A 27,362-nucleotide genomic window follows, 5' to 3' on the forward strand; every position below is an offset into this window, starting at 1 on the left:
CTCCTCTCGCCACCCCGCCCCGGCCCTGCACTGCGCAGACGCACGCCCCCTCATTCGGCCCGTCCTCCCCAGTACTGCGCAGACGCACGCCGCCCAGGCCTCACCTCCTGCGGGGCACAGATCGGCGCCGCTCGCTTGCTTACGTCACATCCGGCAGGACCCACCTAGAGCAGGCGCGGGGTAGCGCCGCCCTTTCCGAGTCGATCCTGTGAGTCCAGGGATGTTTCCATATGGCGCCGCCAGCATCACGGGAATCCCGCTGGCTCATGCATCCTCACGAAGTTAACCCTTAGCTGGGCGCCGCAGCCCCGAATCGCGCGCTCCCTTCGGGAGCTCTGGCAGTTTGCTGTGAAGAGGCGTTTTCCTGGAGCGGAGTTGAGTCTTCACGCTTCTTATGCGCGCTCGAGGTCCCTTTCCTGGAGCGCCTTCCATGTCCCCTCCGACCTGTTCCCGCTCGTGTCCCCACGGTGGGCCACCCGTCCCCCGGTCCTGGGCGACTCTTAGCATTTCCCGTGTGTTAGTTTCTCAGAGTTGTTTTTTCCCCCAAGATCCCGGTGCTGCTGCTGCAGCCTCAGGATTCGAGCCCTGCTGAGTACATGGACCTGATCGGTGACACTTATATAAGTTAGAAACTCAAATTTTGTTAAAAGTTTGAACTGAATATTGATACTTGGACCTATTTCAGAAACCAAGGTGATAAACGTTACATTGAACAGATGGACTCCTATCCTTGTCCCCATGCAGTTCGTCCCCGCTCGCAGGCTCCCTGCGGGTAACGTATTAGTTTCCTGAGCATCTTTCCAGGATTTCCTTGTGCAATCACAAATACAGTTTTACTTTTTGCTTACGGAAATGGAGCAGACTGTATTGTTCTCCCCTTCTCTCCCTGCCACCACCACATGATGTTGGAGACCTTTCCTTCTCAAAAGGAACTTCCTTCTTTTCAGATAATATGCCACTGTGACATGTCTCAGAGTTTATCAGTGCCCTACTTATAAACATTTAGGTTATTTCCAACTTTTTTTTTTTTTTTTTTCCCTAAAGTAGGCTCCCTGCCCGGCATGGAGCGAAACCCCTGCAGCTTGAACTCTCGACCCTGAGATGAAGAACACCTGAGATGCTATCAACAGTCAGATGCTCAACCGCTGAATCACCTTATTCATATGTCCTACTTGTATAGGCAAAACTGGGGAGTAAATTCCCAGGAGTGGTGGATACAGCCATCAACTCCATACAAGTTAAGTCACTTATCACTCGCCAGTAATATGTGAGCTCAAATAGTATTTTAAATACACTGGGTGTTTTTGAAGTTTCAGTTTAGCTATTAAAAACATGTATTTTCAAGAAATAACTTGCATGCCTTTGTTGGTTTACAAAGTGCTTTAATATATTTCATGAGATCCTTACAATGGTGGTGAGAGTGGTTTTTGCTAAGAATTGTACATAGATTTATAAATTGCAACACTGCACTATGCAAAATTCCTAAGTACCTTTAAATAATCATTTGGCATTTTAAGAAAGCATTTTGGGAGTTCTGGAATGACTTTATCTTCAGCTGTTTACAGAGGAAGCAGGAAAAAGCCACCTCCTTTCAGTTTTGAAGTATGGTGGGAAATAGGCAAGTGGTTAGACATGTGTTTCAGAAACCAAGGAGGAATTTACGTAGATGAAGGAAGACCAAGCAAAGATGGGCTGTTGTGTTCCAGTGCCCCACAGTAAACTCTTGGAAGGAGGCAGCCATGCTGGTGGCTTGCTGCAGCATGAGATAGCCAGCATAGAACAACAATGGCAAGACAGATGGTCTTGGTGGTGAAAGGGAGGAGAGAGAATGAACCTGACTTAACACTCCTGAGACATCTACATCACCATCAAGATCTGAAATGGATCTGGGTCAGCATCGATTTTTATCAAATGAATACATTGCACATAGTGTTTACAACTCAAGTATTGCTTATGGTAGATTATCTTTTAGAAATATCCACTCTTTCCTCTTTCATCTTCATGAGTGGAGGATATTTCCTGCCCCTTGACTTTGGGTTTGACCTTGTTTTATTTATATTTTTAAAAGATTTTTATTTTATTTACTTGACATGGAGGAGGGACAGAGGGAAGAGCAGACTCCCCACTAAGCAGGGAGCCTGATGTGGGGCTCAATCCCAGGACTCCGGGATCATGATCTCAGCTGAAGGCTGACACTTAACCAACTGAGCCACCTAGGCGACCCCGGTCTGGCCTTGTTTTAGCTAAGAATGTTAACAGATGAGACCTGATTGAAGGCTTGAGAAGCATTGACCTGATGACCAGGCTTGCTCTGTTGCACATCTGCACTGTCATATAAAGGACTATCCTTCAGGGCTGCTACTGCTGCCCATTCAACCTGGGTTTCAGAATGAACACATGCTCCCTCAGCCAACCTGTATCTGTGCCCAAGGTAGTCACCACAGCCAAATGGCAGACTTTAGTACTCAGATTTTGATATGACATAACAGCTCAGTGATACGGCATTAAAAGGCTCATAATGAAAAACAGCAGTCTTCTGACTCAGTCCTTCCTACCCGTCAACCCTGCTTTCCAGAGGCAAATATTTTCAGCTCTTTAAAATTAGTTCTTGTAATTGTCTCAATAGTTGACCCTTGAACAGCATAGGCTTGAACTACATGGGTCTGCACATATTTTTCAATGAACACAGTTCAGTACTCTCAGTGTATTTTCTCTTACTTGGGATTTTTTTTTTTAAAAGATTTTATTTATTTGAGAAAGAGAGAGCGAGCACGAGCGGGCCGAGAGGCAGAGGGAGAAGCAGACTTCCCACTGAGGAGAAGATCCAACATGGGGCTCAATCCTGGGACTCTGGGATTATGACCTGCTCCAAAGGCAGACACCCAACCGAGTCACCCAGGTGTCCCTTATGATTTTCTTAACAGTTTCTATTCCCTGGGTTATTTTATTATAAGAATACAGTATATATAAAATATAACAAAGTGTGTGTTAATTGACTGTTATTGAAATGCTTTCCGGTCAGCAGTGAACTATTACTTTTTTTAATAATTGTGGGGGGAGTCAAAGTTATATGCAAATTTCTGACTGCACAGGCTGCGGGGTGGGGGAGTGTTTGCTGGCCCTACATTGTTCAAGAGTCAAGTGTATTTTTAAACAATATTCTATACTATAATTTTTCCGTATTGGCTTTAGACATTGTATATTAACTTCCTGGAAAACATACTTTTCATTTCACAGCTGCAAAGGCTGGGGTCTGGAGGGGCGAAATGACTAAAAGGACCTACAGAGTCTTGGTCAAATTCAGATATTCTGATACCCAAATTCACACTCTAGCCACCATAAACTCTTGTCAGTATTTCTTAATAAGGCCATAACACCCATGACACCCATCTTAACTTTCTGGCTCATAGTTATTTCTCCTCACACATTTGCAGAATAAAACAAAAAATTCAACCATTCACCAAAAAATGTAGCTTTATTACTGTCAGTGAAGACACCTTCTAATTCAGTCCCTGATTTCCAGGCAGGAAAACCTCATCCTATTCACTATTCAATTCTACATTTGGTAAGTCTTTATGCATTGCAGGACATGCAAACTAAAAGTCTCTGGCTGGTCTCAGATAGCCTAAAATCTTTTTATTGAAGGGCTTGAAACATTTAAAGATACTGTTCTGCCTTGATGAGCTCCTCATCCAGCAATGGAGAAATGATACTGATAATGTGAGTGAAGGAGTTCAGGACATGCTACCTCCAAATGTCACCTTGGCATATTATTTTTAGTTAAAGGCATTTTTTAAAACAAGAGGTGCAAGAAAGGCACTCAGATCCCCCCCCCCCCTTTTTTCATCCTGAAAGAAGAGGAAACTCTCAGGTGAGAGCTGCCCTCTCAGTGCCAAGAGGAAAGAACCACCACCAGAGAAGCACTTGAGTCTGGAAGAATTTGCACATGGAGACCTTGTTACAATAACCCTTATCTTCCTTCAGTCTCCCTGTTTTACTTTAGCTACTTTTCCATAGTTGCCACTCTTTGCTCAACTCTGTATGTAAACGTTTACCTTTCGCCACCTCTTTGGGTCTTCATTTTCTTATGAAGGCTCCTGGGTCTCCCAAAACTTAAATAACTTGTATGCTTCTGTTCTGTTAACCTTTTTATATTCATTTAATTCTCAGACTTTGCCAGAGACCCTAAGGAAATAGAGGTACAGTTTTTGCCTGCCCTACATTAACAACAGCCACCCGTGGCCATTCTGATCCTGCTTCCAAAAAACAACCCTCCCCCAAAGTAGCCTGATCCCAATAAATAGCAAAGAAACTGCTGCCGGGTTATTTATTACTTTCCCGCTCATCACTTAACATTTCACATCTCATCTCACGAAATATTCATTTTCTATGAATGTGGATGTTATCTTTTTCCTCATTGATAGTACTTATTTAGCATTTTGTCTTCTGTTTACTTATCTGTTTCCCTCTAATCCTGTGAATTCAGTAGGATCTTCCTGTCTTGGTCACTGCTGAATCCCTGTCATCTGCTACAGCCCCTGGCACATAGCAGGTGCTCAGTAAATACTTGCTAAGCCGTGTCTTAGTTTCACCCTGAAGATGTTCCTTCCTTTGACTATCGCTATGGATCAACGGTTTACATTTGTAGAACACCACAGTTTACAATGGGGCTCCAACCAGTTTCTCATTCCTATTTTATCTCCTTTTCCACATTAAATTCATTTCGCCGGACACCGAGTGGGAAATTTTATGTGCCGCGAATAGGGTTCCTCTATTTTCATCCTTTCCCAGGCTCACTGAAAAGGGCGAGGGGCTGAACTGCAGTTCCTGGGTCGACGTTAGGCCTCTGCCGCAGTGAGTGAGGGTACTTTGCGACTGTCACTAAAGGCTGGCGCGGGCAAGCCTCGGAGAGGTCCGGCAGAAACGGCGAATTTCCCCTCCGAGCCCCCAAAAGGTTAGGTCGGCGAGACAGGAGAAGAGTGGGCGAGCCCTGACATTTGAGGCAGCACCGCCGCAAGGGGGAAATTCTGACACCGAGGTGTGTGAGGGGCCCGGGGGAGTGGCTTCGCCTCTGCTCCCAAACTGTGTGAAAGCCCCCCGAGCGTGGGCCACCCGGCACCACTCCCACGGCCCGCCGGGAGCCAGGGGCCGGCGGCAGACCCGCGGTGACGTCAGGCCCGCTTCCGGCGGCCGGGGCCGGCGGTCGCCGGCGGCGCCCGGGATTGGCCGAGCCGCGCCGCAGGGGGCGGGGCAGCGCGCGTTCCCAGCCACCCGTGCGGCGCGCTCGAGCCTGCGGCGGCCCGCCTCGGTCGGCCCTGCCGGCCGGAAGTATCCCAACGGCCTCCCGGCCGCGGCGAGGTCGCCGTCACTCCTCGGCGACCCCTCGAACTTCCGGGCGAGATTGCGGCTAGCGTAGGCGGGGCAGGAAGTCGGCCCTTCCCGCCCCCGCATCCCAGATTGGGTTCGGTGGCGGCGGGTGACCGGCGCGCAGGTTCCCGCGCCCGGGAGCGCCGCTGCGTGCGGGTGGCCGGTCGCCCAGCGGCGGCTCTCTGGAGAGGCTGCGGAGCCCCGCGTCGGAAACGCGGCCGTGCCGTGGGCCCCGTCCGCTCCCATCTCTCCCTGGCTCTTTGTGGAGCACCGCGCCCTGCTCTGCTGTTCACTGCCATCCTTACGGGTTAGGGTCTGATAGGGATTTCGATATAGGGTTGTCAGAAGCGTTAAAAACACCTTTCATTTGCGAAGTGTGAATAGTAATGCCCGCAGTTCGGTGAGGTCGTCGTGACGTCCTAATCTAGCAGAACGTTCTGAGTCCTTGCTGCTGCCCTTTGGCTGTAGCCTGTATCCCCCTTACTGCACGTAGTGTTAAGCTGGGGCTGCACCCACGGTGAAAACTGTTCCCGGCAACCTTGGGCGTGGCTGCCGGGTGCTGTGGACCTGCCGGCTTCGGCAGCGCCTCCCTAAGCAAGGGATTGTAGTCAACGTATGCAGCGATGTTCCAGTCCCTCTCCCTCCACACTGGGGTTCCTTCTCTTCCACATTCTTAATCTCTTACTCTCCCTCACTCATTTTCTTTTTGTTCCTGGTACAGAAGGTACCCTGTGCTTTGTCTCCTCCGTGCTCTGGCACAAAGCAGTTCCCTCTAACTGGAATGCATCTGCGTCCCTACAAGCCTTTCAAGGTATTTTCCATTTTGCAAAACCCAGCTGCAGTGCAGAGCGATCCAGGAGACCCTATAAAGTATTCCCATAGTACTTTGTTCTCCTGTTACAGTACCTGTAAGGCTGGGCGGCCTTATCATAGTTATTTGTGCGAACTTCCTCCCTCTCTAGGGTGTGAAGGCTGTTGGCATGGGGCCTTACCTAGCTACACCTCACAAGACAGCAGAACTCATTCAAAAAGCTTTGAGTGCCTGTCATGTGCCCAGCGCGGCCCAGGGAGCTGGGGAAACAGTGAAAAACCCCGTCCTCTCCGACCGCGCCCACCTCCCTGAGAGTAGGACAAAACAATAAGCGAATGTGGCGATAACTGTGTGTCATGTGCTGATATGTACAATCAAGGAAAGTAGAGGGCTGAAAGGAGTTGGAGAGGAACAGGGAGAGGAGGAAACCTAGGTTAGACGAGGGGACAAGTCATCTGGAAAGTGAGACCATGAGAGAGCAGCAGAGAAGGGCCCTGGAGCCGGTGTGTGCTCCCTCCATCAAAGAACAGCAGGGCAGGCACCCTGGAGGGGAGTGGAAGGACGCGAAGTGGGAGAAGTGACAGGTCAAATCCTGTGCACGCTTGCACCAGACATTCAGTAAATGCTCATGAATCGAATTTATTGATTGGATAAGGGAGAGAGAATAATGTAATGTTAGTAACATCAAGACTTGGAAATTGCTAGAGTGGAATAGACCTCCTAGGCACATACTGGTGTTCGCAACTTACATGTGTGTCCGTTAGAACACTTACTTAGTGCGGTGGCATTTAACTGAAATAATATCTCCATGAAAACCGATGGTTTATGCAGCAGTCTGCCATTGTAATGGAAATCTGGAAGAAAAGGACACAGATTTTCAAGGATGAAATGGATTGACATGTGACTGGAGTTATTTGGTAGAGAATAGCAATCACCATTGAAAAGTTCAGATAGAGGGGATGCCTGGGTGCCTCAGTTGGTTGAGTGTCTGCCTTCGGCTTGTGTTATGATCCCAGGGTCCAGGGGTCAGGCTCCCTGCTCAGCGGGGAGCCTGCTTCTCCCTCTACTTCCGCCTGCTGTTCTGCCTGCTTGTGCGCTCTCTTTCTCTCTCTGTCTGTCCAATGAATAAATAAATAAAATCTTAAAGAAAAAAAGTTCAGAAGGAAACAAAATCCGTCTTCTGATGTCTTGCTTTTGATTTGGAAGAAAAAGAAAACTTATATGTTAGTTGAGTTTGTGAAATAATTGGATATATTTGTGTATTTGTTCATTATAAAAACACTATCCGTTAAAAAACAAAACAAAACAAACAAACAAAAACAAACAAAAAACCCACTATCCTTCCCCAGAGCTAAGGTGAATGCTAGGGAGAGTGGCCACAGGCAGAAGCTGGCTTTCAGCAGAAAGTCATAGGCTTCAAGACAACTTTGCATGTTGTGATGATTTTTTTTTTTTTATCACAGTTGTCACTTGCAGCCCAAAGAACACTTCCCCCTAAGTGGCCTGTGGCAGCGATCTTCAGTGGGATTTTAAATATAGAACACTTGTGTACTTAATAATTTTTGGTTACATGCTCTTAGATTTTTAGAAGTCAATCTAGCTTCCTCCAGAAAGTGGCTACTACTGATTGCACTCTTCATCTTTCTCAAAGTTGAAATCGACTGTCAGTTTATTGGCAATCATTCACATAGATGAGCTCAAATGTGGTTTCCGACTCAGCTCTCAAACCACGACATCGGCAGTCTCAGGCTCCGCTGCTGAGTCAACAGAGCTTTTTTATTCATTCACAGGAACGAGTAGCTCCCGAGTTAGTCATGACTCCAATGTTGGAGTGAAAACAGCTGGGGTTCCGGCCCTGGCTTCTTTGCCTAACTGTGGCTGTTGGTGTGCCGAGCAGATACGCTGTCCTGATTCCAGCCTGTCAGTGTCTAAGCCCAGCTCTGCCCCGTGCTAGCCGGATGATCCTGAACAGATCCGCGGACCCTCATGCCTCGTCCCCCACCTATACAATGGGGATAACTTCACAGGGTTATTCTGAGGGTGAAAGGCATTAACAGAGATGAAGTTACAACAGTGGCCCGTAGTGGACACTCCAAGGCTTCCATTGACACTTGGCTTGGTCACTTGAATTTCTTCCAGCTTCAACACTGGAAGAGTAACAGTAGTTCTTGCCTTGTAGAATTGCTAAGAGGCTGAATAGTATGCCAAGTGCAACGTCTGAAATGCAGGAAGCAACCGTAAGTGTTGGCTATTATCAAGTACTAGAAAACATTTGTCATGGTCACAATCTGTTTAAATTCATTGGGGAAGGGCCCATAGGAGAGGAAGAGAGAAAGCGATAGACCGTAAGCACATGCAATCTTGATGGGGATGATGAGGGATACAAGTCGCATGGATGGATGAGCTCTTGCCTTAAGCTGTGGTGACAAGATCCACGTAAGGATTCAAAAGAAGAATGAACTGAAGACTAAGCAGGTTCCCAGATCTAAAACTAAGCACTCAGTATATCCGTCTCAACGCAAGATATGAAAGGCTGCAAGGAGGCTAGGTACGGGGTTTGTGATCCCGGGGTCCGCGGAAGACCAAGGGGCACTGATAAAATTCAGGGGTCTGTGAACTTGGATGGGAAAAATTAGTTCTTTTATTTTCACTAACTTCCAGCAGAAATCTAGCATTTCCTTCAATCTTGAATTTAAAAATCAACAGAGCATAGCCAGAGGCATGGTATCTATGATATCACACCAGTGGAAATCAGTTATTTTCATATCACGTTACAGTTATTGCACATATCCAAAATACCATTTACACTCATGATTAATTTGAAATTATGACTCATGGTTAATCTGAAATTGTGACAGGTGTGTGTTAATGACGAAGTCCACATAGTACCACATTGCAAGTTGGCCTTTTAAGTATTTCGTGAGTAGATTTCAAAACACTTAGTTTCCTATGTAATCCTTTGTATTGTATTTTACAAACTTAAGAACATTATCCGGTGAGGGGTAAGCACAGACAGAGATCACAGGATGAAGAGACACCGCGCACAAAAAAAGGTTAAGAATCCTTGTCAAGAGCATGAACTCCAGAGCCACCCAGTGAGGTGAACCCTTTCTCTGCTCCTTACCAGCCCGGTGACACTGGACAGGTTACCCAGCTTGTCTCTGTCCCAGTTTTCTCATCTGTAAAGTAAGGACAAAGGCTATTGGAAGGTATAATTGGGAAAATGATGTAAGCATGTAGGATAATGCCTCACAGGGAGTAAGCACTCTGCAAATGTCAGCCATCGGCAGAAAAGCATCTCATGGGAGACCCAAGGAAGGGAAGGGTACACATGCCAGAATGATTTCCCAAGGGAGAGAGAGAAAGAAAAGGTTAGGGCATGAGGAGGTAGGCGGGCTATGAGACTGGAGTTAACAAACTCATGCATTCATGTCCTCATTCATTTATTCATTCAATAAAGGTTTCTTGAATGCCTGCCACGGGCCTCTCCATGCTTTTGCTAACACTTGTGGAGTCTGGAGCAGGAGTAGAAATAGAGCTCACATACCATATGTCTGAATATTTAACAGTGGCAAATCAAGCTAAAGATGTGTTAAATGTGTTCTGTTTTTCTACTCCAACAGAGATGTCTTCAAAATAACAATAGTAATTGTTTTTATGTCACAACGTTGGGAAAATGCCAATGATAACTGAATTTAATTATTGCAGTTAACTGAATGGACTTGGATGGTCTGGGAATGTTTAAATGGGTGGTAAAGACAGATAATTCATAAGTTTTATGTATTTGCTCTATAAAATTTTCTTTTTTCTTGCCTTTATTTCATTTTTGTAATTGAGAAATTCACATAATTTGTGTCTTGTCAACAGGGCTGATAAAAGAGTAAAAAACCATATAATTGTACTCAAAGCATACAGAATTTATATGCATGCAATGTAAAATGTAAATGTAAATAAGAATTTTTTCAAATAAAATTATTTTTCATGTTTGTTTTTAAAAAGCTATTCTATTAAAAGCTTTAAAATTATCTATTAAAATAAAAAAAGATAATTGATAAACATCTAATAGCCAAAATTATTTCAATGTATCTGAGGCTTTTTATTTTTGAAATGTAATTAAGTTTCGTTAATTTTTTTTTTTTTTTGAGAGAAAGCATGTGAGTGGGGCGAGGGTGGGTAGGGGGAGAGGGAGAGAGAATTGCAAGCAGGCTCCACACTCAGCATGGAGCCCAACACGCAGCTCATTCTCACGACCTTGAGATCATGACCTGAGCCGACATCAAGAGTCAGGCACTCAAGTGACTGAGCAATCTAGGTGCCCCTACTTGTTTATTTATTTAAATGATCTCTGCACCCAACATGGACTTGAACTCATGACCCCAAGATTAAGAGTCACATTCTGTACAGACTGTACAGGTGCTCCCAACCCTGCAGTTCTTATGTTACTTGCTCTGCATATACATATTTAAAAGTAATATGAATAAATATTGCAAAGGGAATCCTCAGACTTCATGTGCAACTGTTATGAATTCCACGCTAATCCACAAGAACTCCCAGAACCGCAAACAGGAACATTAATAAGATCAAGAAGATGGACACTTGGGACTTCTGGAAACTCTACTTGCCGTAAAATTCTTGCAACATAATAGGTTACATGAGAATCTGTTACATCCCAGGTATTGCAAAAACAGTAGATTATATGAGAATCTATTATACTCCAAGGATGTGGCTAACTAATTTGCCTTTCCCAGCTGCAGCACTCTGGGGCTCACACCGTACCTGCCACTCCGAGGCCACAGCCCAGTACAGACATGCTATCACCATGTGTTTCTAGGCCATAGACCAAGAGCCACGCTTACCTTTGGTTACTGTGGATAGCACGTGCCTCAGGTTAACTACAAAATTTGCCTTAGCTTCCTGTGATGATTTTATCAAACAAGAGTATGTTAAATGAACAGTATACAACTCCTTAAACCCTTGAATGGAACTGTGCATAGCCTTCAGCAGACTGTGAAGCAGTTGACTTTGTGTAACACAGGCGGGTGAACTAATCTTGAGAATCTTTCCTCTCAGTAAAGACTTTTATGTCGCTAGCCCTGCCTGAAAAAGTGAGTTAATTACTGTGCTGGGAAATGACAGACGTCAGTCACTTTCAGAGGAGGTATTGTCTCCGCCCACAGACTATCCAAAAGGTAGATTAGTAAGTAACATTAGTAACATTTAGTTAAATGAAAATAGAGTCCAGTTAAATGTCACACGGCAAAGTTAAACAGAGGACCACATGTAAATGAGGAGGCACTTTGGTTAGAGGGGTGACTTTGAAAGTGTTAGGTGATCAGCAATGTCATTTTTTTATGGTATGAAAACTCCTACTTGGGGCCAATTCTCCTGAAACCAGTGGAGGAGATCCCATAATTATCACAGGTAAAGTGAGTCTCCGAGGACTCTCAGAATTTGGGAATAAGTTCTGTGGACAACCCAAGCATTTTCCTTCTCTTTGGCTACTTGCTCTGGTTCCCTTACTGATCACCAGCCTGGGAGCTAAGGAAGGAAAATTTTAAAGCAGTAAGTCTTGTAATAAGAATTACCGTTTTCTTGAGACCTACGTGCCAGGTGTCTTTTGGATGAGTCTATGGATGGGGAATGTCCAGAGCAGGTAAATTCACAGAGACAAAAAGCAAACTTGTGGTTACCAGGGTCAAGGTTGGGGTGCAGTGGGGAGTGGCTGCTCATGGTTATCTCTGGGAAGTGATGAAAATGTTCTGGAATGATATCCTGATGATAGTTGTACAACATAATGAATATCAGCGAATTCTGTGAAACAAGCACTTTAAAATTGTAAAATTAATGTCGTGTGAGTTATTTCTTAATTTTTTTAAAGGTGACTTCTGGTGAGGTCCCAGTAGTCTGGATAGTGGGCTATAGGATCTAGGTTTCCTTTAGTGGACAACAGGGAGCCACTGCAAGTTTCTAAGAAGGGTGGCGGTATGATAGGGGTTGTGGAAACATGTAAAGTGCTCACCGCAGAGCAAGTGTTTGATAAACATTAGCTCCCTCCTCCCCTCTTTTCCTCCCCAATTTGACACTAAGCCCTAGAGTGTCTCCTGGGAGAAAATAGGTCTTTTCTGTTTGGCTCCTAATGGAAAGCCACCTGATTTAGTTGAAACCACTCTTGTTATAGTTTCCCTGGTTGTCTTCCTAAGGATGCCCTAGCCTCCCAATGCTGGACAGGTTCATCTTAGTGTCCCTAGAGCATCTTCCTCCTCTTCCTCCCTCCTCCTCTCCACCCCTCCTTCCTCTCGTTCTCCTGCACTCCTCTTCCTCTTCTTCTTCCTTTTCAATTTTTTTAAGTTTTTATTTGTTTACTTAAGCAATCTCTACACTTTACATGGGGCTTGAACTCAGGACCCCGAGATCAAGCATCGCATACCCTTCCAACTGGCCCAGCCAGGTGCTCCTTTTCTCCCCCGACCTTTTTAAATTGAAACAATGGTTTTTTTTTAATTAAAACAACAACAACAACAAACCCTCGTAGATCTCAACTTTATCCAAAGCCATCCGCCATATAAGTTCTATGTCTTCCTTGTCTCCACTTCTCTTCATTTCTCCTTTCTTCTTCCCCATCTCACCCACAGAGCAAGGAGCTCAGTAGAGCTCTGGTTGCCCTGGGTTCCAATCCCCGCTCCCCATCCTGCTGATTATCTGGCTAGATTCATAGGCACAATGTTCTCATTTGCATCATGCTACTCTAATGATAATGATAACGTCAACTCCTGGGGTTCTTTTGAGGATAGTATTCATTTAAGTGCTTATTAGAGTGATGCCTGGTACATCAGCAGCCTCAGCGATTATGGCTCGAGCATCATATTATTATAGGGCAGGGGGTAGGGTACGGCAAAGTACTGACATTTCTTTAGAAGTGGATTTCATCCCTCAAATCTCAAATATGTATAGGACGCATGAAAGACTTTCACAAGGTCTTTAATGACAACATCCCGGTCCCGAAGTCATCTGAGAGATATCCTAATAGTACATAGCTGCTTCCAAGAAATGGTTTTTAAGAGCCATTATCAAGGGATGGTGAGGGCTCTGGGGATTTTGGGGTCAGCAAACATCAAATGAGCGACCTCACAGAGTCGCGTTGGGGATTTCCCATGAGGCCCCGCCCCCAGCTGAGTCACCAAACCCCTGTGTTTGACTTGCAGAGAAGGAGAGGCACAACCTCACTGCTCTGAAGTTGAAGGAGTGGAAAGTTCTTCACCAGCCCTGAGACCTCAAGGTTTGTCCATTTGGGCCAGTCGGGGGAACGGAGTTGGGGTAAGGACAGACGCTTTATTCCGTTTCTCCATGTCTAAGCTTTTTGCCCTTCTAATTTCTAATAAGTTTTATTCCATAGTCTATTAAATAAAGATCAAGCACCTGGCCTAAGGAGATTTCTTACTTCTTAGTTCTGTTACTATATGAGCTTCAAATCTCAAAATAGGCAAATATATGCCAATTAAGAAAATGTGATCACGAGTTGAGCAGAGTAGTGCTTCAGCATTTTAACAATGTTGAAATGTTCACATGTTGTTGTGACAACGGGGAAAGAGTCATGAGATATCTCCCCACGGAGCTAAACTGTTAGATAGGACTGACGGATTGTCATTTGAAGAACCCTATCTCAGAGCCAGCAAACAGCTGGCATTGTTGAAATCTGGAAGAAATGCTAAGTGTCTATGAAAGTCCCCAGAAATTCTTGTTATTGTTATTTCTCCATTTTGGCAAAACATGTTGGAGAGTGCATGCTTAGATTTTGGTAAACTTGCACAAAGCTATGTGTGTAGTCTGGTTTGTCTTATCATAGAACTGTCCATGAATTTGCCAGCTTTTCCATAATCTCCCATCATTAATTATTTCTGAAAATCCCCGAGTTATCATGTGGATGGCATAGGTAATGGTTGAAATGTAGATAATCCTAAAAGGAGAAACCACCTCATTCTTGGAAATTTTTACCTTTTGCAGACCGGTGTTTGTGAAACCAGCTACCCTTGGAATCTTCTTTGGTCGTATCATATCTATGCAAGATTTCACCATGGGCAGTGGCTATTACAACATAGTGGCTGCTGTATTATTGGTCATGAATTTTGAGAGGACAAGATCAATACAGGATTCCTGTAGTAAATGCCCAGCTGGTAAGAATCAAATGAACATGTGTGTTTGATCTGTTCTGTTGAACTCATGGTTCAGGTAGTCTAGTAGTCAGGGTTACTAAGTTATGTTTTGATTTTTTTTTTATTCATTCATTTACAAATATTTCTTGCATGCTGCATCTTGGCTGTGTGAATGTGGCCGTGTCACTTAATTCCCTGTGCCCCAGCTTTGGGATCTGGGGATAATGAAAGAACCTATCTTATAGCTCTGCTGGGAGGATCCTATGCTAGGTTCTGAGCAGTGCATGGCACAGGGCAAGACCTCAGTAAATGTCAGCCTAATCTGTAAGGACCTGTACTCAGCTTGGGGAGCACAGCAGGGATTAAGAAGGGGCAGGGGGCTTCATAGAGTGGGGAGAAGCAGACACATGTACATTTTAGTATCCTGATGAAGGGTGCTGATCTCCTGAATCCCATCATAGGGATCTCCTGGATCAGTGAAGAGAAATTCATTTTTGTTCAATAGTTAAAGGAAACAGTTTTCTTTCTTTTGGTTTATTGCAATATCTATACTTTGTTATTTATAATTCTGTGGCTATGCTAAGGGAAATCTTGCAGAAGTGTAATTATAATTATAAAAGTCAATCAAAATAAAGTGTATCACTGTGCCACCTAGAAACTAATCATTGTTTCTTACTCTAGTTTTCTTGTGAACTTCAGAATGCTTTGGGCGATGGCTGTGCATTGTCAAACAGTATACCTATTATCTACCTTCTTAGGGACTTTCTGTGGGAAAAGCGAGGGTCAGATCTGCATTCCTTGTCCTCCAAATAGTTTCTCCAGCACCAGTGGACAAAAGTCCTGTGTCATATGCAGGCGGTGTGAAGGTATGATTTAAAAGATGTATGTTGATCCAGACATGTGTTAGAATGACAGGTTTTTGTTCCCTAGTGTGTTGACCTCTCTGGAGAATGTTAAGTGTTAACAGATTCCTCCGTCACAAGGCAGGTCCAGTAAAATAATCTGCTGTAAAAGCAATAATCTGTAGATTGACCTTTTAAATATTAGAGGACACACTCATTTGATGAGAAAGAAGCATTTAATTAGGAAAATATAAAAATGTCTTCTATAGAGATTTAAAAATGAACTTTATACTTTAAGGTCAACAAGAACATTGTAGGAGTGAGCATGGTTTTTGCGGGGGAGGATTGTTTTTCTTTTTTTTCTTTCTTTTTTTTTTAGCATGGTTTTTACTGCAGAACATCAATTTGCTTCCTGGAGTCAGAGGTCAAGTGTAATATAACTTGGGAAATTTTGTAGGTGTTTTCAGGACCAAGAAGATGTGTTCCCCCATCAGCAATGCAGAATGTGAGTGCATCTCAGGATTCCACTGCTTGGGGACAGGATGTGCCATGTGTGAACCAGATTGTAAACAAGGTCAAGAATTAGCCAAGGAAGGTAGGTTTGCTCTTCTTCAATCTAGGGCAAGTCTGCTTATCTAGACATACGTCATTAGTTTAGGTCTCGGTCCTTTGACTATAAAGTAACACATAGATGAGTAGAACCTTAAAGTAACATGCAGTGAACCACTGACTCAAGCATATATTTACAAAATTATTTTTTGATCAATGGAAATAATTTGAAACCACAACATTTGTTATTCACCAGGATCATGCATTTTCATACATTTCATACATTTATACACAATCGTCTATGTACAATTAGAACAACAACTTTAGTTATCTTCGGGTTTTGTTTCCAGAGGTATTGTTGAACAGACTGTGGCGATTGTATTTTAATGACTTTATTATTGTGTGATTATGTTCATCACAGGAAAAGTTATGAAATTTTAAAAATATTCCCCTTTTTAATTGTTGCTTTAATTTTTATGCAGGTTGTAAAGACTGTCGCTTTGGGACATTTAATGATCAGAAACATGGCAGCTGTCAACCCTGGACAAAGTATATATAATTTCCTTTTGCTTTCAAAATAGAGAATCTGGGTTAGCCTTTTTGGTTTATATATCTATTTTTTATGAAGTTTTTTTTTTAAGATTTGTTTATTTGTCAGAGAGAGAGAGAGAGAGAGAGCACAAGCAGGGAGAATGGAAGGCAGAAGGAGAAGCAGGCTTTCTGTTGAGTAAGAAGCCTGACTAGGTCCTCAATCCCAGGACCCTGGGATCATGACCTGAGTTGAGGGAAGATGCTTAACTGACTGAGCCACCCAGGTGTCCCTGAGTTAACATTTTTAAAGAGAACGAATGTTATCACTGAAGTTTTAAAAAAATCTGCCTGGGGCTCTGGCTGGTGTCCGTCGGTGGAGCGTGTGACTCTTGATCTCAGGGTCATGAATTCCAGTCCCATGTGGATGTGACACCTACTTAAGTCTATCAGGTATAGGCATAGAACACCAAATAGGCAGCGTGTGAACAGTATGAGATTGTAGTACTTGGATACACAGAGTGAGCATTTTCTCCAGAAATAATGCCCAGAGCACTTAGCTCAAATTTGCTGGAACTTTGCTACTGTCTGCCCCAGCTGTTCCGTTATGTTTCCTTCCAATCTCCTTGCTGCCTCTTGCTTTTCCTCACTGATCACTGAGCCCACCTTCAAGGGTGCAAGGCCAGCACTGAGAGTGATACAAGAAGGGTAAACTATGTTTTCTACCCTCAAAAACCCAACACCTACTCGGGCAAACAAGACCATCACAGAAGTAAAACAGCCAACAGCATCCATGGAAATAGGCCTGTTGACCTGTGTGATCAGGAGCAGAGCTACTCCGAGCGTGGTCTGAGAACAGGTGCTGGCACGCCGACAGTTTGTGGTACCTGCGGCAGGAACACGACACGCTCCGAGAGTGAGCGTTTAGAAATGTGTAAGGCAACTGGCAGAGTCATGTGTGTCTGTCAGCTCATAAAGATTGAGGGCTTGTATTTTGTATGCCTTCGTTCTGTTTTTTTCATTCGATTTTCTTACTAGAAAATCATTTTGATTATTATTTTACATTTAGATTCTTAGGTTTTACAGAAATATTGGTTTGTACAGATTGGGAATTTTTTTTTTAAGGTCTTTTAACACAAATAGTTCAGAGAAGTCAATGAGTCTGCATGGAGAGTGGGATTGAACTTGTTTCAGAGGAAGAGTGAGTTTGCATCAGGTAACAGGATGAGGGAAAAGACACAGGACAGTGATGATGGTGGTGGCATCAGTGATGGTGATGGGGGGGATAATGGGGATGGTGGTGGTGGTGATGGTGATGATAGCTACCATTTATTGGGATGTGTGGGTCTGGGTTCATAAAGCCCAGCCCCTGCAAGTGTGTCCCTGGGACCATTCATTTACTTTTCACAAGAGTCCTTGGGAGTAAATACACCTTCTCTTACAGATGAGAAAACAGGCTTAGAGAGATGTTCTTAACCTGTCCATGGTCATTCTGCACAGGGAAAGACCCCGGCCTCAAACCCACGTCTGTCTGATGCCAACACATCATAGGATTAGGAACTCAACCCTTATGCTAGGTTGTCTGTACTTCATATATGGTCAAATATGCTTAAGAAATTAAGGGCGAGGGGCACCTAGGTGGCTCCGTGGGTTAAGTCTCTGCCTTCAGCTCGGGTCATGGTCTCTGGATCCTGGGATGAAGCCCTACATCGGGGGGGGGGGGTCTCTGCTCAGCAGGGAGCCTGCTTCCCTGTCTCTCTCTGCCTGCCTCTCTGCCTGCCTCTCTTTCTGTCAAATAAATTAATAAAATATTTTAAAATATTTGAAACAAAAAAAAACCCATCTATAAAGAAATCGAGGGTGAGAGACTAGCCAGGCAAAAGAGTCTGGGGAGAGTTGTGGGACAGGGTTCCCCAGCCTGGGAAGAAAGAAGAATCTAGTTAGTTAGGTGAAATAGGGTGAATTATGGAACTGTGAGAGCTGGAGGAAACGAGCCTGCCAAGTGTATGTTTTCCATAATATCTTTATACCCAGACCCACACATCTTTGCCACTAGGCTACTTTCTTGGGTGGAAAAATGTCAATATTTTTAATTAGAATGACCTGTACCTAAATTAATTATTTGAACTCTTTCCATTGGGCGGTCTAAGCTGTTCCTTGGATGGAAAGTCGGTACTTGTGAATGGGACAAAGGAAAGTGATGCAGTATGTGGACCGGCGTTGGCTGACTTCTCTCCAGGTACAACCTCTGCCACCATGCCTGCCCCTGCAAGAGATCCAGGTAGCTGGTTCATTGTTATCAAACCAGAGTGGATGTATCATGGCTATTCTGATTGGAATTTATATCACCCCAATACTGTGATGCCTCACATCTCTGCCTGCAACGGGCACCTCCTGCATGCATTCCTTCTTTCATTCTGGCATCAAGAAACCCATCAAATATTTTCAAGTGTTTGTCACGCAATCTGAGACGCATGTTAGTAATCAGAACAAGGTGAAACTACGCAGACAAACACTCCACCTTTGATAATGTCAGATTAAGGGGATTATAGAGTCCCATATTTTCCATATTCTAGAGAGGCCAAGTCACTTAATTTTTGTGCGCCTCTGGAAAAAAATATTTAGGGTTTTTTTTTTAAGTTTTCTTATATGCAGGGAAGTTTATTAAGTTAGCTGGTTAGAGATGCCCAAGGCACCACTTCTCCTTGTGATTAGGGATTTACCAATGTGACTATAAATATACGCATATTTGCAAAACTACATATCTGCATGCATTTCTCCTTTTGCTCCTTTTTAAAGGTCATACCCCGCAGATCACCGTCTTCTTCCTTGCACTGACATCGGCTGCTGTGCTGTTCCTGGTGTTGTTTCTAGTGCTCCGTTTCTCGATCCTTAAACGTGGCAGAAAGAAACTCATGTATTTATTCAAACAACGTAAGACCAATATAAGCGTATTCAATATGAGCTCTTTTGAGGCAAAACTTTTCACCGTAGAAAGGAAAAGATTCTTTTTTTTTTTTTTGGTTAGTATAGCACAGAGGTTATCAAGGAGGGACAGTTTTGTCACCAAGGGGACATTTGGTAATGTCTGGAGACAGTTTTGGTGGTCACAACCTTGGGGGTGTGGAGGGCATCTAGTCAAAGGAGTTGGAGGTGCTGCTTAAATTCTACAATGTACAGGAAAACAGTTACCCCCCCCAGCTTTCACCAAAATCTCTGATTTAAAGAATCGTCCGTCACCCCCACCTACAACACAAATGCCTTGCCAAGAGTGGTGAGGAGTAATTAGCGAGTTGTGATGAAGCCGTAATGCATTTTTTAAATATTTTAGACCATTAAAAAAAACTTTCTATTTTGAAATAATTACAGGTTTTACAGGAAGTTGTAGAGACAGTACAGAAAAGTCTCAGTTGTCGTTCATGGGGGTACATCTTCTGGAACTAGAGCACAATACGAAAACCAGGCAGTTGACATTGGCACGTTGTGTGTGTCAAGCTGTATGTCATTTGATCGCACGTGTAGACTGGCATAACCTCCAGTACAACCAATACAGAAGTATTCTCTCCCCACCAGGATCCCCTCCAGCTGGTCCTCTGTGGTCACATCCACTCCCTCCCTGTTCCTCCTGATAGCATAAGTCTGTTTTCCATCTCTACACTTTTTTTTTTAAGATTTTATTATTTATTTGACAGAGAGAGATCACAAGTAGGCAGAGAGGCAGGCAGAGAGAGAGAGAGAGAGAGAGGAGGAAGCAGGCTCCCTGCTGGGCAGAGAGCCCGATGTGGGACTCGATCCTAGGACCCTAGGATCATGACCTGAGCTGAAGGCAGCGGCTTAACCCACTGAGCCACCCAGGCGCCCCCATCTCTACACTTTAAAAAAAAAAAAGATCTTATTTATTTATTTGCCAGAGACATTGAGAGAGAGAATGCACAAGCAGGGGGAATGGTAGGCAAAGGGAGAATCAGGCTCTCCACTGAGTAGGGACCCCGAGGCAGAACTCGATCCCAAGACCCTGGGATCATGACCTGAGCTGAAAGCAGACGCTTAAGTGACTGGGCCACTCAGGTGTCCCCCCATCTCTACACTTTTGTCACTTAGAGAATGTTATATAAATAGAAGCATGCAATGTATAAGTTGATTATAAGCATGTGCCCTTTTCAGATTGCCTTTTTTCACTCAGCTTAATGCCACCGAGATCCTCACAAGGCATGATGTGCTTCAACAGTGGGCTCTTTTTTAAATTTTCTTTTATTTTTTATCTTTTTTACCACTGATCAGCATTCTGAGGCATCGTTGAACCAACTTCTGTTTGTTTGAACATTCACCAATTAACGGACATTTTGATTGTTTCCAATTTTTAACTGTTGAATATCAAGCCTTTGTGAATAATCACGTAGAGGTTATGTGTGGACTGAAGTTTTCATAGTGCTCACAGAAATGCCCGGGAATGCAATTTCTGGGCCATGTGGTTTGTTGTTTTAAGAAACTGCCAAACTATTTTCTGGAGGAGTTGTACCATTTAACGTTCCACCAGTGGCTTATGAGCCATCATTTCTCCTCACCCTTGCCAGCATTTTCTACCGCCACAGTTTCTTACCCAGCCATTTGAAGAGGAATACAGTGATAGCCCACTCTGGTCATCTGCCTTCCCCTAAGGGTACAATATCTTTTCACGTACTTGTTTTTTTTTTTTTTTTTTAAGGTTTTATTTACTTATTTGAGAGAAAGAGCAAGAGAGCGCAAGCAGGGGCAGAGGGAGAGAGGGAGAAGCAGACTATCTGCTAAGCAGGGAACCTGATGCAGGGCTCGATCCCAGGACCCAGAGGTCATGACCTGAGCTAAAGGCAGATGCTTAACCCACTGAGCCACCCAGGCATCTCTCATGTACTTATCTTCCACCTGTGAGTTTTCCCCAGTGAAATGTTCCTTCATGTCTTTGGTCTGTTTTCTAATTAGACTTTTGTTTATTTTATATTGACATTGGAGAATTCTTGGTACCTGCTAGATGAGTCCTTCAGCACGTGTGTGGTTTGCGTTTCTGCCCACTCTGTAGCTCGACTTTTCCTCCTCTTCATGGAGTCTTCTGCAGAGAAAAAGGTTTTAATTTTGGTAAAGTACAATTTGCCAGGTGGGGTTTTTTTCCCCATTTATGGAGTCATGTCTGAGAACTCTTCAAATCCTGGATCGCAAAGATTTTTATTTTCTCCTGTGTCATCCTCCAGATGTTTTACATTTGAACCTGTGGTTTAGTTTTAGCTAAGTGTTGCATAAGGTGTGAAAGGTAGGTCAAGAATTTTTTTTTTTTTTCCTATGGATGTCCAGTTGTTCTGGCATCATTTGCTGAAAACACCATCCTTCCTTCATTGAATTGTTTTTGTGGCTTTCTCAAAAAACAGTTAGCTATACTGGTGTGGGGGTTATTGCTGGTTTTTCCCTCTTGTTCCACTGATCTGGGTGTTTATTCTCTGCGGGTACCACACTGTCTTGATTACTGTGGCCATAAAACAGGTCTTGAAATTACGTAGAGGGTAGGAGGCTTTTTCCCACTTCATTCTTCTTTTTCAAAATTGTTTTAGCTATTCTAGTTCCTTTGCACTTCCAAATAAATTTTAGGATAATCTTATCTGTAACTATAAAAAGTCAGCTGGGAGTCTGATAGCAACCGTGGTAAATCTGTATATTAGTTTGGTAAGAAATTATGTCTTTACTGTGTTAAGTATTTATGTCTTAACATAGTAAAGACATTTCTTTTATTTCTTTTTCTTTTATTTCTTTCACCAGAATTTTCTGGTTTTCAGCACACCAACCCTGTACGTATTTTGTTAAATTTAGGCTTTAGCATATACATTTTTAAAAAAATTCCACGTGGTATTTTATCTTAAATTTTGGTTTCCATCCATTCATTGTTATTCTATGGGTATAGCTGATGTTCATAGATTGATCTTGTATTCTGTGATTTTGCTGAACTTACTTATTAGTTCTAGGAGTGTGTTGTAAATTCTTTGGGATTTTACATGGACTATAATGTCATCTGTAAATAGAGACACTTTCATTGTTTCCTTTCCAATCTGCATTTCTTTTATTTCTTTTTCTTCACTTACTGTGCTGACTAGAACTTGCAGCACTATGTCGGATAAGATTGAATATCCTTATTCGACAGGACTGGGATTGAATATCCCTGCCTTGCTTCTAATCTTAGGGAAAAAGCATTCAGTCTTTCACCAGTAAATATGTTGTAGGCTATGGGTTTTTAGTAGATCTTCTTTATCAGGTTGAGGAAGTCCTTCCTCTATTTCTAGTTTTCTAATATTTTTGTAAAATCATGAATGAGTGTTTAGTTTTGTCATATGCTTTTTCTGCATCAATTGATATGATCATGTGACTTCTCTTCATCAGCCTAAGATGGAGGATTACATAGATTCATTTTTGAATACTAAATCAGCCTTGCATCCCTGGACTAAATTTCACTTGATCATGGTATATAATCCTTTTTATATACTGCTTAATTCTGTTAGCTAATATTTTGTTAAGAATTTTTATAGCTATATTCATGAAGGATAGCAGTCTGTGGTTTTCTTTTCTAGAACTGTCTTTGCCTCATTTTGGTATCAGAGTAATATTGGCTTCCTGAAATAAGTTGGGATGTGTTCCTTCTCTATTTTCTGGAAGAGATTGTGTAGACTGGTATTAATTCTTCTTAAGATAGTTGGTAGAATTCTCTAGTGAAACTGTCTGGACCGAAACACTTTCTTTTTGGAGATTTTTTTTTTTAAGATTTTATTTATTTATTTGACAGAGAGAGATTACAAGTAGGCAGAGAGAGAGAGAGGAGGAAGCAGGCTCCCTGCTGAGCAGAGAGCCCGATGTGGGACTCGATCCCAGGACCCTGAGATCATGACCTGAGCCGAAGGCAGCGGCTTAACCCACTGAGCCACCCAGGTGCCCTTTTTGGAGATTTTTAATTACAAAATCAATTTCCTTAATAATTACAGGACTATTCAGGTTATGCATAGTGAGCGAGTTGTGATTGTTCATTTTTTTTAAGGAATTGGTCCACATTGCCTCTAAGCTGTGTTTAAGTTATTCATAGTATTTTTTTAAGGAATTGGTCCACATTGCCTCTAAGCTGTGTTTAAGTTATTCATAGTATTCCCTTATTATTTACTTAATTCTCCAAATATAATTGTGGACTTATGTGTTCTCCTTTTTAGTTTTATCAGGTTTAGCTTTATCTATTTTGCAGCTTGATTTTCTGAGGTACACACAGTATTGCCAAATACCAGGTAAATCCTGGTCTCCTGGGTAAAGAGACTTCTTTAAAATTATAAAAGTTCCCTCTCCATGCTGATCACTTTTTTTGCTCTGAAATCCACTTTATCTTATATTAATATAGCCCTGCGTTAAAAAAAAGTTAGTGTATACATGGTTTATCTTTTCGCATTCCTTTGCTTTCAACCTAACTACATTTTATATGTTTTTATAAAGATTTTATTTTTTATTTGAGAGAAGGAAAGAGAGAGAGAGTGAGAGTGCATGCACATGACTGAAGGGAGGGGCAAAGGGAGAGGGAGAGAGAGAATCTCAGACTCCACACTGATTGCAGATCCAGACACAGGGCTTGATCTCATGACCCTGAGATATGACCTGAACAGAAACCAAGAGTCAGACCCTTAACCAACTGAATCACCCAGGTGCCCCCATTTTATACTTGGAGTGAATTTCTTGTAGACAACTTATATCAGTCACTCTACTAATCTCTGCCCTTTAACTGATATATTTAAGCCATGTGTATTTAATGTAATTATCCATACGTTTAGGACTTAAGATACATTTTATTTTTTGTTTTCTGTTTGCTTTCTCTGGTTTTCATTTCTCTGCATTCCTGGGATTACCTGAACATTTTTTTAGAAATCCACTTTGATTTGCCTATAGTTTTTTTGAGTGTATCTCTTTGTATAAATCTTGTAGTGGATGCTCTAGTTATTATACACAATTTATCCATCTACTAGTATAAACATTGTAACACTTTGAGTAAAGTATAAAAATATTACCTCCTTTTGCATCCTTTTAACCTCCTCCAATTTATAATATGCTTATCTTAAATATTACCACTACATACTTTGAGAACCATATTAGACACTGTTATAATTTTTGTTTCAACTGTCAAACATAATTTGGAAAACTCAAGGGAAGGAAAGTTTATTGTATCTACCCATATATTTGTTCATTCCTTTTCTCTTTATTCTTTTCTGATGATCCAATATTCCTTCTTTTATCATTACTCTTCTATTTAGAGACTTTCCTTTAGCCATCCTTTTAGGGTGGGCCTTCTGGTGACAAATTCTCTTAAGTTTTCATCTGAGAATGTCTTGATTTCTTCTTCATTCCTGAAAGATATTTTCACCAGGTATTGAATTTGGGCTTCCAGGAATTGTCACCAGCCCTTCTGGTTAGACGGGCTGGAAGACATTCTACACAGTAGGTGGGGTTGTGATTCAGCTCCTTGCCTGGAATTGGGCAAACCAGGAGCTATGGTGGACAAAACTCCTTGTTTGAGGGTCTGAGGCAGGCAGATTTTCACACCATCAACTTCCCTGGTCAGGGTGAGCCCTCAGCTTGGCTCTGAAGATAAACAAAGCTTCTGGTTGAGATTGCTCCTCGGACACTGCAAGTATGTACTCAGTCTGCCAAGATCTGTGTGCTGGTTGTTGCAAGCTCCTCTCCCTTCACCATGGTCAGATTCCTAGTGGTTGGGCACTATATATTCCCCTACCTTTCCTGTGGTGTGAGATCAGACTGGGCGCTCCCATAAAGGGACCCCCCATGCTGGGAGAAGCTGGTGGTTCCCTTTGAGTTCTCTTTTCCCACTGGAGAAGCCAGAGGCTCAGGGAGACCTCTCTGTGTGGTGATGAACTGGCCTGCAGGAGGGGCAATGTGGTCAATGGTAATTGCTCCTCTTAACTTCCTAATACAGTCTGTCTTGGTCTCTGTAGTGCTGAGGTGGGGCTGCTGCAGCCCTCATCCCCATGTTCTAGGATTCTGCCAGGATGTCTTCTTCTTGAATAGTTGTTAGTTGTTCTTCTCATGAAGGAGTCATGTTGCCTTCTTGTAATATTACTCCCCTTGATTATTTTGTTTACAGTAAGAAGCATGTAATATTGAGGCAGGCCCTTTTGCTTTGTTGGGCTATAAAAAAAATCTATTTAAGATGAGCAGTTGCTTGGGGCTGGGTGGCTCAGTCAGTTAAGCATCGACTCTTAATTTCAGTTCAGGTCATGATCTCAGAGCCCTGAGATTGAGCCCGCACTGGGTTCCACACTCAGCACAGAGTTTGCTCATCCCTCTCCCTCTGCTCTTGCCCCCAGCCCCACTTGCACGCGCGCGCACACACACATACACACACACTCTCTCTCTCTCCCCTACTTTCTTTCACAAATAAATAAATAAATAAATAATTTTTTAAAAAGATGAAAAATTGTTCAACAGTAACACAAATACTTCATACTAACATGTGAAAGGAAACCAGGAAGCCAACACACAAATCAGTTCTTTAATTGTCGATAGATGGAAGTAGTGGGAGTATCTTTAATATCTTGGTGCCATAAGCATTTCACTCAAAAGAAACTGTCTAGTGTGTAATGTGAGTAACCCTCAAGATTAAAATCCATACTGCTGAATTGAAACTATGGTTATGTTTGGGATATGACTAATTTTGTGCTATAGTGATTCATGCTCAAGATTGGGCATCGTAGAAAATAAAGAAAACCGCTTTCCAGGACAAGTAAGAGTACATGGTAAGAAGAAATTGTAAATAATCCTGGGAAAAAGTTCCTACTTGCTATCATGTCTCTTATTGATAAACTTGCTCAAATTAGAGTTGAGCATGGTTGCAACTTAGAGATGTCCTGTGACTGTGATGTCAGAAAATGGATGTAAAATGGTTAAAACAAACAGCAAAAGATAAGTTGCTTTTAAATTACTTTTCAGCATTTATGAGACCAGTACAAACTGCCCAAGAGGAAGATGCCTGTAGTTGCCGATTTCCAGAGGAAGAAGAAGGAGACTGTGAGCTGTAAATCAGGAATCCAAACCTCCACTGGGCCTGTCTTGAGAAGAATCACAGGACAAACATGATTGATCCCACCATCGTATCTTTCTAAACTGAAGACACCATCCTAGATAAGACTCAGGATTACCCCTAAGTTTCCTCAAAATGTTAGCAGATTGGCCTTTAAAAATGTACCCCTTTTAGCACACGTATGGGACAGAGTTGGTGGGAAAGGGGCATTTTCTAGATAATGCTTAATAGGCTTCACTAGTTTGTTTTTGAAATCCAAAGAGAATTATGCTTAAAATTACATCATGTAGGCCAATGGTCTAGCTAAAATGACAGTCTAAAATCAATTCCATTTTTTTGAGTGCTAATAGAACAAATGACAAAAAGCCATAAGATGCAAGAAATACCCCCAACCAAATTTTCCATTGGCTTAGATATTCAACACAATGAGCTCTACTGATGTGAGGGGGGATATTTTGACAGTGCCCAGATTTGAGGTCAAGGGAAAAATAGTTCAGAAGTTGAGGAAGAGTTTTAGAAAGAGTTCCAATGTTTTTGCACATTTTGTGGTCACCTCCATCTTCATATCTCCTGCTTTGTACTGCTCCTCTCTGAACCAGAGCTTATGTTTTGGTTCTTTATTGTTGTTTAAAGTTTTTTTTATTTATTACCAAAGTGTAATTGACAAACCACATTATATCAGTTTCTATTGTACAACATAGTGGCTCCACAATTCTGCACATTACTCAGAGCTTGCCACAGTAAGTACTGTCCCCATCTGTCACCATACGACATTATTACAGTATTACTGACCATATTCCTGATGCTGTACTTTTCATCTCTCTGAATTATTTATTTTAAAGATTTTTTTTTTTTTTTTTTTTTTGACAGAGAGAAATCACAAGTAGATGGAGAGGCAGGCAGAGAGAGAGAGAGAGGGAAGCAGTCTCCCTGCTGAGCAGAGAGCCCGATGCGGGACTCGATCCCAGGACCCTGAGATCATGACCTGAGCCGAAGGCAGCGGCTTAACCCACTGAGCCACCCAGGCGCCCCTA

The 27,362-nt window shown here is 42.7% G+C and overlaps 1 protein-coding gene and 1 long non-coding RNA gene across 2 annotated transcripts; both read left to right on the plus strand.

Annotated features, from left to right (window-relative positions):
• Positions 1–63: 63 nt before the first annotated feature.
• On the plus strand, positions 64–1,406 carry LOC116600933. The gene is made up of 2 exons (XR_004289861.1): positions 64–467; positions 1,048–1,406. It is a non-coding gene; the product is annotated as an uncharacterized LOC116600933 (long non-coding RNA).
• A 4,047-nt stretch (positions 1,407–5,453) lies between these two features.
• On the plus strand, positions 5,454–27,146 carry TNFRSF9 (TNF receptor superfamily member 9). Its single transcript, XM_032361432.1, has 9 exons — positions 5,454–6,178; positions 13,381–13,492; positions 14,180–14,349; positions 15,087–15,194; positions 15,628–15,765; positions 16,202–16,268; positions 18,398–18,528; positions 19,047–19,181; positions 26,238–27,146. Exons 3-9 carry the CDS (start codon positions 14,235–14,237, stop codon positions 26,324–26,326), a joined length of 783 nt encoding a protein of 260 aa, XP_032217323.1. The 5' UTR covers positions 5,454–6,178; positions 13,381–13,492; positions 14,180–14,234; the 3' UTR covers positions 26,327–27,146.
• The last annotated feature ends 216 nt before the right edge of the window (positions 27,147–27,362 follow it).

Source organism: Mustela erminea, chromosome 10 (genome assembly GCF_009829155.1).
Source record: "Mustela erminea isolate mMusErm1 chromosome 10, mMusErm1.Pri, whole genome shotgun sequence".
NCBI lineage: Eukaryota > Metazoa > Chordata > Mammalia > Carnivora > Mustelidae > Mustela > Mustela erminea.